Below are 16,202 nucleotides of genomic sequence, written 5' to 3'. Positions count from 1 at the left end.
ATTATATCCTATTGCTCTTGAGAGTATACCTGTAAGAACTTATTGTAAATATTTCCGGTAATATTATTCAGAGTTTCCCTTTGATGGGACTGAAGATATAAGAAAAAGTCTTGGTATTTGTTATATTTTTTCTTATGGAAAGTTAAGTTTTTAGGAATGTTAAATGAGTATTTAAAGACATATCCATTTCAGAAAATTATAATGTGTGTATCTTCATCTTATTTTCAAAAAAGCCCTTGTGTGTGTGTGGAAAATAGCAGTTAGCATATTTCCTTCTCTACTTCCTTTTTTTCCCTAAATACATACATAATCAATGAAGGGAAATAAGGTATACAGTTTAGAGGGAATAGTATAATTTTATCAAGGTGAGTTTTTAAGAACAACTTGGCAACAAATTGCAGTATTCGATGTGAAGAACCCAAAACCTAGCCTGTTAGTGCATGTATCTAAAATTAGGATATGCATGAATTTTGCAGTGTTTTAGATCTTCCACAGCACAGAAGCTTTAACAAAAATCTTTGTCCACTAAAGGAAGCAATCCGAAACATTTTCAGGTTCAAGAATGAAAACTGTCTTGCCTGTTCACAATGAACTACACAACTGCTGCCTTACTAATATTAATACGGACACATGTAATTAAAATTAAGGGCTGGGAAATAACTAAATTTACTAGTATCATAACCTAAGACGCTCCTTGCTGATGACGACATCCTACGTAGCGTGACGAGATGATGTTTTCAGGGGTGTAAATTCCTGCTCGGCCTCCTCTTGGTCGTCCATCTCCAGATGTCACCTAAACTCTGCATGATAGTTTTGCAGTTTTGACATGTGGGGAAGATATCAGAGTCCTACCTGTAGCAGAGAGGGCTGTGGGAAATATATGAACTAATATTTGTATTCATTTATTCAACAAATATTTCCTGAATACTTATTACGACCAAAAGCTGTGCTAGGCCCAGGGATACAAGAGTGAACAGAAGATGCATACCCATTTTACTGCTCGAAGCCAACTTTCCAGAACAAGTGAGCAGTGACTTCGTAAACCATGAGAAATGACCAAAGAATTGACATGACCATAAAATGATACTCATGGGGATTTTTTTCCTATCCAAGTTTTTTTTCCCCTGTATGTTTATAGTGCGGGGAATTCAGGTGATCTGTTCAGTGTAATTGGGTAAAGTTTAAAATTATAGTGAGTAAATTTCATTTGTCAGCATTGAAAATCCTCCCTAAAAATGGAATGGAACATTATTTAAAATTTGGTAACAATCACATAAAAAAAAGTACAGGTCCTCCTGGGACCTTAGGGTCACGTGGGTAGTTGTTTCGTAACCCAGCACGCAGCCTCTTTGACGACCCCTGTGCTGTCTCCTTCAACACTGACTGGTGTCCTTCTCTCCCCTGAACCTTCCTCTCCTGGGACAGCGGCCTGCGGAGGGAACCTGACCGGCCCTGCCGGCGTCATCCTGTCGCCCAACTACCCGCAGCCCTATCCTCCCGGGAAAGAGTGTGACTGGAGAATAAAGGTGAACCCGGACTTCGTCATCGCCTTGATATTCAAAAGGTACCACCTCCTGTGGAATCCCTCCTTTTAGCAGGACTTTAAATGTCATACCTAAAGATACTTCGTTTATCCCTGCAGAGGGTCTTCAGCGTTACATCTAGCGAAGCCCGAGGTCTTGTGTCTAACAGGTACTAGAGCAGGCTGCAAGATGACAAAAGTGGAAACAAGTTATTTTGCTTTCCAGCATTCTGCTTGTGTTAGGATACACGTGGTGTGGCAAGAATTGCTTTTAAATACTATCTTGCACACGTGTTCCACATGAAAGGGCTTAATTTACAGGATATTTAAGAAAAGTAATAGAAAAGTGATATAGGTATACCCAGCATAATCTCTCATCGACGTCTCCTGTTTCTTTCGGTGCGTGAATGCTAGTTCGTTTCCATAGCACGCCCTGTGTGACGATCCCAGAGGTCGTGCTGGGACTGTCACTGAAATAGTCAAGAGTTCATGGAACTCTGAAAACAGAAGCTCCCCGAGTTTCTTCGCTCTGAGGTCTGAGTTAATAGACATCAGTCCTTGAAAAAATGCTAACTCCTTCCTGCTAAGCTAAATGGTAAAAGTTAGAATCATAGTATAATTTGATTATATTATAAATGTAAATTCTATACGACCATCACATCATTAATATCTGGTATACAATAATTGAATTTCTCCAAATCCCAAGATCTTTTCCAGATTCACATTTTGATTTTTGAATTAAATGACGTGTTGTTTTAAAAGAGCAGTCGTTCTATGTACTTTCCTATTGGTCTCTTAGCTCTCCAGGGCCAAGTGGTCTGATTATATGTATTTATCTGTCAATTGAACAAGTTTCTTTTCTTGAGGAGTTTACATCAGTTGTTCCAGGCCTGGTTGTAATTCCCCTCGTGCACTTTCGCCTCCTGATGAGATCTGAGTCAGTATAACTTTAAAGCTCTGTGATTCTGAATTCTAAGCAGTTTGATAAGCCATCACTTCCTGAATTTACTCAAGCAGCTGTAAATTTACCAAATGATGAGTACTGTATTATGCCACTCAGCTATGACACAAAAGCTGTGGACATTTGCTGGTTATATTTTTTTAATGTCTTTACAGTTTTTGTTAATGCTAAATTCTAGTAGCGCCTTCCTTAAAACCAGGAGATACCTCTGCCACCAGGAGATTAAAAGTAAATTAACAGTTAAAAGCCTTTTAGAGAACACAGAGCCTTTTTCATAGGCGTTTCCTACCTTCCCTTGGGTCATGGGGACTCATTATCAAGGTTCCCAGGGTGTCATTCATCTGATAATGTATAAGGCAGTTTTATACAAGAAATTTCTTCACTTAATTTTGCACACTTCGCTGGAAGAAGGTTGACCTAGAAAATCTCCACGTTTTCTTCCGACTCTTCAGAGTTTGGGATCAGTAGCTGACCCGGTGTCACAGAAAAATCACATACCTGTGACATCTTCTAAGACACGGACAGCTTGTGTGCGCTCAGGTGGGGATTTTCCTGGGGCCTCAGCTCCTAGGTCTGCTTAGTAGAAGGAGGGGTAGTCAGAAGTACCGGATGGGACCTTTGCTCAAGGACCCAAGCACAGAGGCCAGTGTTGACACGGGCTACCCGGATGCACTTTTAAATAGTGTGACTGCAGTCAGCTGTGGGGCGGGGAGGGGCACCTGATGTCACTAATGAGGAAGGAAAGAACTGCCATGACCCGGAGCACATCCGAGCTTCAAGTTCCACCCTGGTACTGGGGGTCTTCGGGGGGGGGACTGTGGGGCTGATGCAGTCACACATTGGAACTCTAATTAACTGGTTTAAAAGCATGGCCAGCCTTTGGCCTGTCACTGGGGCTTGTCGATCTGTGCAGCTGGTGTAGGTAGAAATGGGACGGGATTTAACCAAAGGAACCATCATGAGTTGTAAGTGTCACCTCAGACTTCTGTGCATGTGTGATGGCACCTCCAGAAGGCGAGGGCGGTTAGAATATGCTCGTCTGTGCCTGATTGTACTTCCACGTTGGAAAGTAACCTGTCAGAGTCGTTAGTTAGGCCAGTTATCGGCGGGCCAGCACAACCAGAGTCTAATAACATCCTTGCAAACTATTCCAAGTAATGTTGTCAGTCCCACCAAATTCTGTTCAATTGATGCAATTTCTCTTGGCCTCTTTATTCACTCTTTAGTCACTCCAATCTTTTACTTCTTCTTCATTTCTGACTTCAGGGAACTTGTCAGATAAACAGACTCTGAAACCTCTGGCAAGTTCCTTGACCTCACCTGGGAGCAAGGGCACTTGACAGGAAATGGGAGGGTGCGCTGCAGGTCCGGGTGTGGTACTAATGTCAGGTTCTGCATCCTTCAGAACGCCGTGGGCAGCTTCGGGAAAGACCTTGGGTTCAGGTGTTATCCCATGAATCTCCAGATAAACTAGACCCACTTAAACAACAGCACATGTTCGTGATTATAAAGATGCCTGACTCTCTCCATCCCCACATCCCAATATGCTGTCAAGGGAAAGGGAAGAGAATGGAAGCCACGTGGATGAGTCCATGTTAAAGGCCCCAAAGGCCCTGATTTAGAGATGGAGGGACAGAGAGCGGCCAGTCAGAATGGATAACATGACATCAATACCTCTGTGCAGTGTGTCTGTGTATTCTGATCCCACTGGGGTCTTAGACATCTGAACCAAGTTCAGTCTGTCACTTGAGAGCAGATGTATTTTTTTAAATTAATTTATTTTATTTTATTTATTGGCTGCATTGGGTCTTCGTTGCTGCACACAGGCTTTCTCTAGTTGCTGAGAGCGGGGGCTACTCTTCATTGTGGTGCGCAGGCTCCTCATTGTAGTGGCTTCTCTTGTTGTGGAGCATGGGCCCTAGGCACGTGGGCTTCAATAGTTGCAGCATATGGGCTCAGTAGTTGTGGCTCACGGGCTCTAGAGCACAGACTCAATAGTTGTGGCGCACGGGCTTAGTTGCTCCGTGGCATATGGAATCTTCCCAGGGCAGGGCTCGAACCCATGTCCCCTGCACTGGCAGGCGGATTCTTTACCACTGCGCCACCTAGGAAGTCCGAGAGCAGGTGTATTTTTAAAGTTCCCAGATATCATCATCCTTCCCATCATAAATGGCAGGGACATTTAAAGCTGCATCCCACTTGAGAGCTTTGGGCTTTAATTGTTAGACTTTGGAAATTATCCGGGTATTAACATTAGGAGAGACAGAGTCAGAGAGAGAAACAGAGAGAGTGGGAGAGGGTTAGAGGGGGAGGGAGGGAGAGGGGAAGAGAAAATTGGAACATCCTGATGGGTGAATGATGTGAAATAGTTGACTTCTGCACTTCGTGCCATCGTAGGGACTGCTAGTATTGGCCAAACTATATAAGCAAGTAGAGGCAATTATAATTTTAAAACTAAAAACAAACAAATTTTTTTAACTTTAAGAATCATCAGTAATATCAAGGATGTATGTTACTAAAGCTAAAAATACTCACATAAAAATCAAAAAGCATGGGAATGCATCCGTTCTGAACCCCATTCTTTCAAACTTCATTTCATTAGAAATATCATGATTATAGGGAAGAGATACAATATCTGGAAGGATTCATTTTTTTTTTAGATATCTTCAAAACTATGCAGTATTGAAGAGGATGGTTATTGTGTAAAATACTAATAGTATTTGTTATAATTGGTATTTATTGCCATTTTGATTATTATTATATTTAACTTTTGGATTGTCCTGATTTTTAAAAATTATTATACAAAGGCAAATAAAATCATTCTGTGCTCTCAGAGACTTTGTAGTCTGGAAGATAAGAGAAACATATGTTAGGTACGTAACCCAATTAACATTCTTTCCTTTTAGTTTCAACATGGAACCCAGCTATGATTTCCTACATATCTACGAAGGAGAGGATTCCAACAGCCCTCTCATTGGAAGTTTCCAGGGCTCTCAAGCCCCGGAAAGAATTGAGAGTAGTGGAAACCGTCTCTTTCTGGCATTTCGAAGCGACGCTTCGGTGGGCTTGTCGGGGTTCGCCATTGAATTTAAAGGTACTGTGACCACTGTAACTTGCACGGAAAGTGACTTGTATCAGGACTGCTTTCCTTGTAAGCATTTACGTATGAAGTTTAACGCATAAAATCCTGACATCTCTCTCATCTGTCTGGGGAAGAGGGTTGATCTCTCCAGTGGAGAAGAAATTTCCAACGTGCATTTCTACTTGAGCTGAAAGAAAAGAAAGTGGGGAAGGGAGCGTTCTTTTTTCAAATTTGTGGCCATTTACAGATAAATTATGATTTGTGCAATGAATAATTGGAGTATTTAAGAACTATGTTAAGATGTGTTTTAGTATCTTAATTTGGTTATCCAGGATGACTCAATGTAAGTACATAAATAGTTTGTTTTTTTGGTTTTGTTTTGCTTTCTTTTGTTTTTTGGCTTGTTTTTCCCACCAGGGAATGAACCTAGTCTCTCAGCAGTGAAAGTGTGGAGTCCTAACCACTGGACCACCAAGGAATTCCCGATAAATAGCTTCGTTTTATCTCAGTATTTCTCAGCATGTAAACATCGGTTGCCCCTTCCCTGTCCTGCCAGCCGTGGTGTTGGTTTGCCGGGGAGCAAGTCCTGACCCCCATCAGAGCTTTCTTCTTCGGTCGCCCGATGAGCGTCTCCCACTCCTTTGGGACCCACCACCCCTCTGTCACCAGCATCCAGAGAAAACAGACAGACAAACTCACAAACAAAGCCCGCTCCAACCTAAGCATTTTGCTGTTGGGTTCATGAGAATAAATATATATTTTTTCAAATCTATTTCTCATGTAAACAAGGAAAGCACAGGATCTATTACAAAGAATCAGAGAAAAGGACTTTTCGAAATATTAATTCACAGTAGCGAGAGCTTTATTAAAAATAATGAAAATATGTATATTTATTTAAACTTTTGAGTTAGTTGTTAGCTACTAGAATTGCCGAATGAAATATAGGCTATTGCATCTCTCTTAACCCTTTAATGGACTTGTATTTCTTGATGTGGTTTTAAGTAGGAAATTAATCTGCTTCCTCAAAAACACCAAAATCTGCAAATTTACTGATCTGTATTGCAATACACAATACAATAATTTTAAGCAATTCAGCAATCGAAGGAGTTGCTGTGCTTTTTGGATAGGATCCGTTAACATTCATGAATAATTAACAGCAGTGCTTTTAAGTATTTGCAGTTTCATCAGACAGTTTCTGTATTGGTAAGAACTCAGTGACGTGCCTGTCACCATGACAATGGCCATTCTGTAGTGAGTAAACAGTCACACCTTTCATCTAAATATATGGCCATAAGGAATGGGAGAAAATATTTGCAAATGATGAGACCAGCGGTGGTTAATATCTAAAATATATATACAGCTCATAGAACTCGATACCGAGAAAGCAAACAACCTGATAAAAAATGGACAGAAGACCTAAAAAGACATTTTTTTTCCAAAAAAAAAAAAAAGACATATGTATGTCTAACAGGCACTTGTGAAGACTTTCAACATTGCTAATTGTTAGAGAAATGCAAATCAAAACAATGAGATATCACCTCACTCCGGTCAGAATGGCCGTCATGAAAAAGTCTACAAGTAACAGACATTGGCAAGGATGTGAGAGAAGGGAACCCTCCTGCACTGGGTGGTGGGAACGTGACTTGGTGCAGCCGCTGTGGAGACCAGCATGGAGGTTCCTCAAAAAGCTAATCACAGAGTTGCCGCAGGATCCAGCAGCGGACTACTACACAACCATAGAAAAGTAAAATTCTGCCATCTGCAGAAGCATGGGTGGGCCTGGAGAAATTGTGCTTAGTGAAATAAGTCAGAGAAAGACAGATACTGTATAGTATCACTTGTATGTCGGATCTAAAAAATAATACAAATGAATGTATATGCAGAACAGAAACAGACTCACAGACAAACTTACAGAAAACAAACTTGTGTTACCAAAGGGGAGAAGGAAGCAGGGAGGGACAAATTAGGGGTATGGGATTAACAGATACAGACTACTGTGTATAAAATAGAGAAGCACCGAGAATACTTCATATAGCACAAGGAATTATAGCCATTATCTTGTCATAACTTATAGTGGGGTATAACCTGAAAAAATACCGAATCACTGTGCTGTGCGGCTGAGACGAATATAATATTGTAAGTCAACGATACTTCAGTGAAAAAAAAGATTGTGCCTCTGTCATCACCTTGTGTTCCCAGGGCATCCTAGGGTAAGAGAATCAGCAGATGAGTGAGTAAATGCGGGGGAACTTGCCTCCCTCGTGATAGGAGCAAAACTGCCTCTCTGGTCTGGGTTTTTGGGGACCAGGGGAGCCTTCTGAATGAGCAATAGAGCTCTCATATTTTACAAGTTCTCCAGTGGAGACTGTGAAAAAATAAAATCATCGGAAGACAAGGAAAGCCACAGCAGCGCTACAGCATTCTGCAAGTACAAGGCCACGTACGGTCAGGGAGGTGGGGCAGACCCTGCTCTTGGGCTTGACCAGAGGGAGCCACGGGGCAGTCCTGCCAGCGAACCTCAGGGACCCAGCGAAGTCCATCCATGCGGCTCCAACGCAGGCGTTCTGGGAGGTGTCCTTAAGCAGAACCAACAGGAACGAGGGCAGAACACACCCTGTAATGAAGTTGTCTCATTAGTAAATGTGACAAATTGTAAGCAAAAAGAGTACCGTGATTTATCACCACACATCCTGAACTGACAACGGAGTAAGTGGAACCAAAAGATTCAGTGCAGTTCATTTGGAGAAATGAAGAAAAAGTGGCCATCAGAGATCTCATTAGCAGCACAGAGCGGAAGGTCGTGGCAGTGGTATTTAACCAAGCAGAACACGAAACCAGCAGACACTTATGACTAAAAGTGATCAAAGAGCCTGACCAGGCAGCAGGCATGTATCTCTTTGTCCATCATTTATAGGAGAAAAATATACACCCTAGACCAGTGCTTGTATTGATCAGATGCTCAGTACATCCTGCTGGATGACGGAGTAAACAACACCGACGGAAGGACTGTTCTCGTGCCCACAGTTTTATTTTTTCGTCTCTTATTTGCTTAAAATAAATGATCTGTGTCCTATTCAGGATTTAAAGCAGTGACAAAGAATTATCAGAATGTCACCTACTCCTTGAACTATCCAGATCGGTTTTCAGTAAAGTGATTAGAGTGTGTTGGTCCCACACAGTACTCAACTCTTGCTGTGAGACTCTAACCAGAGCAAAAACAGAGGGCCTGGAGGGGTTTCCAATTTACACATATGATGTAATGTATTATGCATGATGTATGTGATAATCATTGTATTACACATGGCGTATGATATACATGGTATATGGTAATATGTGTTATATATGATAATACATTACAGATGGTGTGAGATACGTATGATAATATACGATGCATGGTATATGTGATAATATAGCATATACGAGAGACAGGATAGTATAACGTTTATATATTTATGTTGCACTTTGTCCAAAGTATGTAAATAAAATATTCTAATAGCTCATTATAATAATTAGGCCAACAGTTGCCAAAGAGACCTCTGTTTGGCTGATGTGGATACGTAGGTCATTAAAAATATGAGAGGTGTTGAGTAAACGCAGTGCAACAGGCCCCGTCTCCGCCTGCAGGATGTCACGAAGTTTGTGCCTTTTCCCTCTTCTGCTTTATATTATCTCTTCCCAAGAGGATGCAGGGCGTGGTTTTCAGAGCTCATTTCATCTTCACTCTTCCCTGGCTCACCGGCCGCAATCTCCCAGGAGCGTCGTCTTCCTGACGCGACTGTGTGGATTTATGCATTGGCAGGAGGTAGACACTCAGCAAGGGAAAGTGCTTAAAAGGGAACACCGTCCATGCGGATCACACCCCACAAAAGAGAATGGTGCAGCCGTCCACGTACGCTGTCCAGAGATCTTCTGCGTGCTCGCTAAACCCCGGGGAAAGGTCGTCAAGCCAAATGGAAAGAGCTGAAACATTTATTTTGTCCACGCGAGTTATCCTTGAGCCTATATTGATATTAATAACCCCATTTATGCACACACAGAGTCATGACAGATAGCATTTTCTTCACGGTAGGCCAAAAAAAGGAAGAAAAACATTTCGGTAGGACATCCATATTGATCACTTGAAAAGCTGTAAAATTCAATTCAGAGGCTTCTGGCGAGGGGCTTTGCTGATGGAGGGAAGGACACTGATAAGCACAAAAAGAAAGCAGTTCAGATGATGGACCTGCACACAGCAGAAGCAGATATAGATGTATCTACATACGTGATTTAGAGACATTTGGAAGGTCTGCTGAAACAGGAGATGTACAATGTTAGGCTACCAGGACATAAGTGGAATTAACCACGCAGCTATGAGACTGAGAGAAAAAAAGAAGGCAGCGTTGTATTTACATTTGGGAAAAGATGGGCTTTTAGCAAATGGCTCCTTTAGTGACCCCGCAGTTGGACAGGTCTCTGCAGTGCGTGTTTGTGAAAGTTCTTTAACCTTCCTTGAGCTTCAGATTCTGAAGATGTAAAACGGGGCCACAGATCAGCCTCACCTGGCACAGGTGGGGTGAAGATGTGCATGAGACAGTCAGTGTACCCAGCTCTGGCCCGATACATCACATGCCCTTGATGCCTTTGAGCAGTTACTACAGTTAGAATAGACTGCATTGTGCAGTGATTACATCCCAGACACAGGGCTGGACCCTCACGGATCAGGAAATGTGCTTTCCAGCTAAGTCTGGCCTCACTGACTCAGTGAGGTGGTGAAAGATCAGAACTTCTTCCCGTGATTATTTTCCCAGCATAAGTCACCCTTACCTTACATGACGTAAACCCATCTCCTTTGGAGAAGCCGGATTCTCCCATCTCTTCCTAAAATGTTCTGTGATTTCATGCCACTGTGAGTTAAGTGCAAAAGTCAGGAAATCAACCTCAACAGCAATTCTGTAGTGAATTGTCATTTGAAAAATAAGGCAAAATTTTATCGAAAGGGGTTTTTTCCATTTTTCTGTGATATTTAATTAACTCGGACATGAATTAACACCTTGGTTATTTTTTTTTCTTTTTTCTTTTTTTTTTTTAAAGCTCTTTTTTGGAATATAATTGCTTTACACTCTTGTACCAGCTTTTGAGGTACTCCAGAGTGAATCAGCTGTATTTATACATATATCCCCATATCCCCTCCCTCCCGCGACTCCCTCCCACCCTCCCTGTGCTGGCCCTCTAGGTCATCACCCATCATCGAGTTGATCTCCCTTGGTTATACAGCAACTTCCCACTAGCTGTCTATTTTACAGTTGGTAGTGTATATATGTCTATGCTACTCTCTCACTTCATTCCAGCTTCCCCTTTGCTCCCCGCGCCCCTCAACCTCATGCCCTCCAGTCCATTCTCTGCATCTGCATCCTTATTCTTGCCCTGTCCCTGGGTTCATCAGTACCATTTTTTTAGATTCCGTACATATGACTTAGCATACGGTATTTGTTTTACTCTTTCTGGCTTACTTCACTCTGTATGACAGTCTCTAGGTCTATCCACCTCATTACATATAGCTCCATTTCATTCCTTTTTATGGCTAATATTCCATTGTATACATGTGCCACATCTTCTTTATCCATTCATTTGTTGATGGGCATTTAGGTTGCTTCCATGTCCTGGCTATTGTAAATAGAGCTGCAGGGAACATTGTGGTACATGTTTCTTTTTGGATTATGGTTTTCTCTGGGTATATGCCCAGTAGTGGGATGACTGGATCATATGGTAGTTCTATTTGTAGTTTTTTAAGGAACCTCCAAACTGTTTTCCATAGTGGCTGTACCAACTTACATTCCCACCAACAGTGCAGGAGAGTTCCCTTTTCTCCACACCCTCTCCAACATTTGTTGTCTCTCGATTTTTTGATGATGGCCATTCTGACTGGTGTGAGGTGATACCTCATTGTGGCTTTGACTTGCATTTCTCTAATGATTAGTGATGTGGAGCATCTTTTCATGTGTTTGTTGGCCATCTGCATGTCTTCTTTGGAGAAATGTCTATTTAGGTGTTCTGCCCATTTGTGGATTGGGTTATTTGCTTTTTTGGTATTAAGCTGCATGAGCTGCTTATATATTTTGGAGATTAATCCTTTGTCCGTTGCTTTGTTGGCAAGTAAACACATTGGTTATTAGTCAATCCGTATTTTTAAGCATTTTTTAATATGTTGGGCACTGTTCTGTGCTGAAAAAAATAAACCACCACCAACAGCCAAAAGTAAAATCCCTGCCCTCATGGAGTTTACCTTCATCTCGTCCACAGAGAAACCCCGGGAAGCCTGCTTTGACCCTGGGAACATAATGAACGGGACGAGGATTGGGACTGACTTCAAACTCGGCTCGACTGTCACGTACCAGTGTGACTCTGGCTATAAGATCGCGGACCCATCTTCCATCACCTGTGTGATCGGAGCAGATGGAAAGCCCGCCTGGAACCGCGTCTTGCCCTCCTGCAATGGTACGTACGGAAGCGGTGTCTCCTTCAGGCATAACTTTCCTCTGGAATCCGGACTCTCATTCTGGAGACAGTTTGCACTTCTGTCCTGTATCTGCTCATCCGTGGTGGGAAAACCCCGTAGAGCAGTGTGGGATATGAACTTGACTTTCCGTGGTCGTTTAGTTTACCCAGTGGATTCGCCGTTCTCACCGCTTTCTGGAAGGGGTGGTAGTTTTTTCTCACTTAGGTAGCTTGGCATTTCTAACTGCTGATTCTGTGTATAGGGGATGTGAATTAATGGTCTCTAGGTGTCCTCTCTGTCTCTCTGCTTCTGTCTCTGTCCCTGTCTGCCTCCCTGTCTCTGTCTTTCTCTATTTCTCTCCCTTTCTCTGTGTGTGTGTGTCCTCTGTGTCTCTGTCTGTCTCTGTCGCTGCCTTTGTGTCTCTTTCTCTCTCTCTCTGTCTCTCTCTCTGTCTGTCTCTCTGTCTCTGCCTTGTCTTTCTTTTTCTCTCTCTCTACATATACACACACACATATACGTATATAAGGATGTGTCATTTTCCCCCAAACACAGTTTGTAATTCCTTATTTAGACATTAAAATAATAAGAGCACCTATTAAAGGGTAAGGTCAACCTTCAGGAACAGGCAGCGCCATCCTGAAGTGACAGAGTCAGGTCACAGTTGCCCTTGTGGGGGACGCGCTCACGGGAAGGATCGGAACAGACTTCTGGGCCATCCTCCAGGTTCCGTATCTCAGTCTGGTGGGTGGTTTCGTGGGGCCCGCCACAGACAGAACTCCAGACTGTATGATACACATTAAAAAGGAGGTGGTAAAACCCCGTGGTTTGTGACAGAAACATGGATTCCAAGCTTGTCTTAGGAGGAACTCAAGGACTGGTTTAGTTCAAGTACATTGAACTGATGAAATGAATGTCTTTTCCTCAGGACAGACCGTTCTCATGCTGCTGGTAACTTCTGACCACAGTGGTGCTTCAGAAAATTAATTCATGAAAAATCAGAGCGAACAACACAGGGGACCAGCCCTGACGCCCTGGGTTTCTCTGTCACGTCTGTGTTTCTGGGCTTGTCTTGTGACCCCGAGAGCCTTTCCGTCCAGGAGGCCAGGCCCCCAGCCCCGGCGCTCGAGGCAGACTGAGCACGCCATACACGTTTCCAGGGGAAATGAATAAATCGGGGAACAGCCAAAACCGTTTCCAGTGAGAAGTGAAGTCTTCCTCATCTTACGTATTTTATCCTCTAATACTAGACACAGGAAAGGGGCTGCTGCCGCTTCTCAGATTCCAGGAGGTTCGCGTGAGGGGAGAGCGACGCAGGGCCCACGTGGCCGCTGCGGGACGTTCAGAGGATGATGTGCTTCTGTGTAAACGTTACAGTGAGCTTTGAGTCAGTGGGGTCCCAACGCTCTTCTCGGAGGATTAGAAGAGCATCCTCACACGTGCACTAGAGTCACCGCAAACGGGCACACGTGTTTAATATGTGTGCAGCGTATTAAATCCAAACATCCTCTGAACGTGTGGGGGGTGGGGTGTTGATACAGCCTTTAGCCAGCGTAACAAAGGAGGCCACGTCTAGGCAATAGCTACGGAATCTAATTTTAAATTAGAGATTTTTTCTGTATCTGAAGACCCATGAAGTCAAGCACAGTTTGCTAACCAGTCATCACATTAATGTGTGTAAAATATAAAACACTGATTTTCCTTACTTACTCAAATTTAAATAAAACTAAAAATTCCAAATCATTAAGCAGAAATGCCCTCTCCCGTCGTCTGTTTTGGATAACTTGTGACGAGCAGCCTGTTCGTGCTGAATTACTGTCTGTGGATCACGCAGCTCAGCACTTAAACTCAGTGAATATTGCTGTTCTTTAAACATTTCGAGAGTTCGTGTGTGAAGGGGTATATGTTGGATCAGTTTGTTTTAAATGCATGATATCATTTTTCTTTCCAGTGCCTACGGTGTTTGTTCATTGAGTTTTCCTATTGAATTAGAACAGAAATGGATACAGCCTGGAGTCTCTTTCATGGGTCAGAATGGCCTTTATTCGCTTATGTTGTTTTTGGTTTATGTTCAAATTTGATTCTATTTTTTTGCCTTTATATATGAGACATACATCCCAATTAACCAAATGGGTGAGTTTAGTTTCTTGTTACCATCTGCAGTCAACACTGTTGCAAGGCTTTATTCATGTAGGAAATGCTCTGTTTAATACATTAATTACCAAAGAGTAAGAGCACATTCATTTTCCTTCCATTATCACATTAGGATAAAAGAATTTCTAACATGAGAAAGACCATGCCTGTTTCTCAGATTAACACAGTAACATGGACAGAGTAATTATTAAGAATTAAATGAAAATTCTCTACGTATTTTTCTCAGTTTCACAAATGTCTCGTTTGTTTGAAGTACATCATGCAGTTTGGGTGCTTACCTGTAAATTTGGGGAAGCATGGATAAGCACAGTGCAGCTTATCAAAGTAGCAGAGGACCTAAAAAGCCATGTCCACTTTCTTTCATTTCACGCTTTTTATTTGTTAGTGTTTTCTCTTATCATAAAGCAGTGCTCTTTCATCCTCTCCATGAACAAAATGCATCTCTGTGGTTACACTTGAACACATACGTCACAAGATATACGGTCTCTGTTTGATGAGTTTTCTGTCTGATCATTTGGCCATCAAAATATTAGCCCAGTGAAGATTTATTTCCCCTTTTCATGTATGCTTGTTGTTTAAGATTTGAAAGAGATCAACTTTTTTTATAGAAAGGGGATATTTGTGAGTCTCCTTGAATTTTTTATGTCTAAAATAAAATAAATTCCCATTTTTTATTTGTACTTATTTTTAAAAATTTGGACTGTTTAAGAAAAATTATATGTATAGTTCTGACATAACCTGATCGAATTTATATGGGTAATTTTCTTAAAATTAAATGATATATGCAAACTGATAGAATGAGTCTCCCAGCATTTCACTGAAAACCTTGAGCTTTGAAGTTTAACTTACAGATATTTCCTCCATCTAAAAATGAAAAAAAAATTTTTTTTTCTGTTTAAGATTGTAGAACAAGTCATGGTAAGAGTTTTAGGGTGATAAAATTATCCTGAGTTAAGACACCAGCATAAAGGCTGCTCTTAGCTTAGTTAAGGAAAATCTCTACTAGTTGATCGTAAGTAGATAAAAGCTGTCAGGTATCTCAGCTATCTTCCTTAGACTTTGAGAGTCTGGCTTCAGCTTTCCAGCCACATGAAGCTGGGCTTGGCAAATCTGCTGCCAGGTCGTCAGTGAGGTGCTCTGACGCTAGCGTCAAATTTCGAGGAGCTTTATTAATCCTGGAAAAAGCCCCATCCATCAATCAGGACTTAACAGTGTGCTAACTAACATTCAAAAGATTAGACACGTTATCTCTGTTTTCTATCCTTTTTAATGGCTGAAAACTGTCACATTAAGAAGAAATAAACCATGAGATAGGATTAAGATGGCAGAGTAGGAGGACATGTGCTCACTCCCTCTTGCAAGAGCACCAGAATTACAACTAAATGCTGAACAATCATCAACAGAAAGACACTGGAACTCACCAAAAAAGACACCCCACCTCCAGAGACAAAGGAGACGGTAGGAGGGGTGCAATCGCGTTAAAATCAAATCCCATAAATGCTGGGTGGGTGACTCACAAGCTGGAGAACAGTTATACTGCAGAAGTCCACCCACTAAAGTGAGGGTTCTGAGCCCCACGGTAGGCTTCCCAACCTGGGAGTCCAGCAATGGGAGGAGAAATCCCCAGAGAATCAGACTTTGAAAGCCAGCGGCATTTGATTGCAGGACCTCCACAGGACTGGGGAAAACGGAGACTCCACTCTTGGAGGGCACACAAAAAAGTGTGCTCACCAGGACCCAGGGGGAAGGAGTAGTGACCCCATAGGAGACTGAAGCAGACCTGTCTGCTGGTGTTGGAGGGTTGCCTGCAGAGGTGGGGGGCAGCTGTGGCTCACCAAGGAGACAGGGGCACTGGCAGCAGGGGTTCTGGGAAGTGCTCATTGCCCTCCCGGAGTCCACCATTAGCCCCACCAAAGAGCCTGGAAGCTCCAGTGCTAGGTAGCCTCAGGCCAAACAACGGACAAGGTGTGAACACAGCCCCACCCATTAGCAGAAAAGCAGATTAAAGTCT

At 42.4% G+C, this 16,202-nt stretch overlaps 1 protein-coding gene across 1 annotated transcript in view; it reads left to right on the top strand.

Annotated features, from left to right (window-relative positions):
• Positions 1-16,202, top strand: part of CSMD1 (CUB and Sushi multiple domains 1) — a 1,409,269-nt gene that overhangs the window by 1,185,525 nt on the left and 207,542 nt on the right. Inside the window, exons 28-30 of the mRNA XM_057697717.1 lie at positions 1,426-1,564; positions 5,390-5,577; positions 11,845-12,039. Coding sequence (XP_057553700.1) covers positions 1,426-1,564; positions 5,390-5,577; positions 11,845-12,039 — 522 coding nt within the window. The remainder of the gene's footprint in view (positions 1-1,425; positions 1,565-5,389; positions 5,578-11,844; positions 12,040-16,202) is intronic.

This window comes from Hippopotamus amphibius, chromosome 10 (assembly GCF_030028045.1).
Source record: "Hippopotamus amphibius kiboko isolate mHipAmp2 chromosome 10, mHipAmp2.hap2, whole genome shotgun sequence".
Taxonomy (NCBI): domain Eukaryota; kingdom Metazoa; phylum Chordata; class Mammalia; order Artiodactyla; family Hippopotamidae; genus Hippopotamus; species Hippopotamus amphibius.
This window is presented reverse-complemented; position numbering and strand designations above follow the sequence as displayed.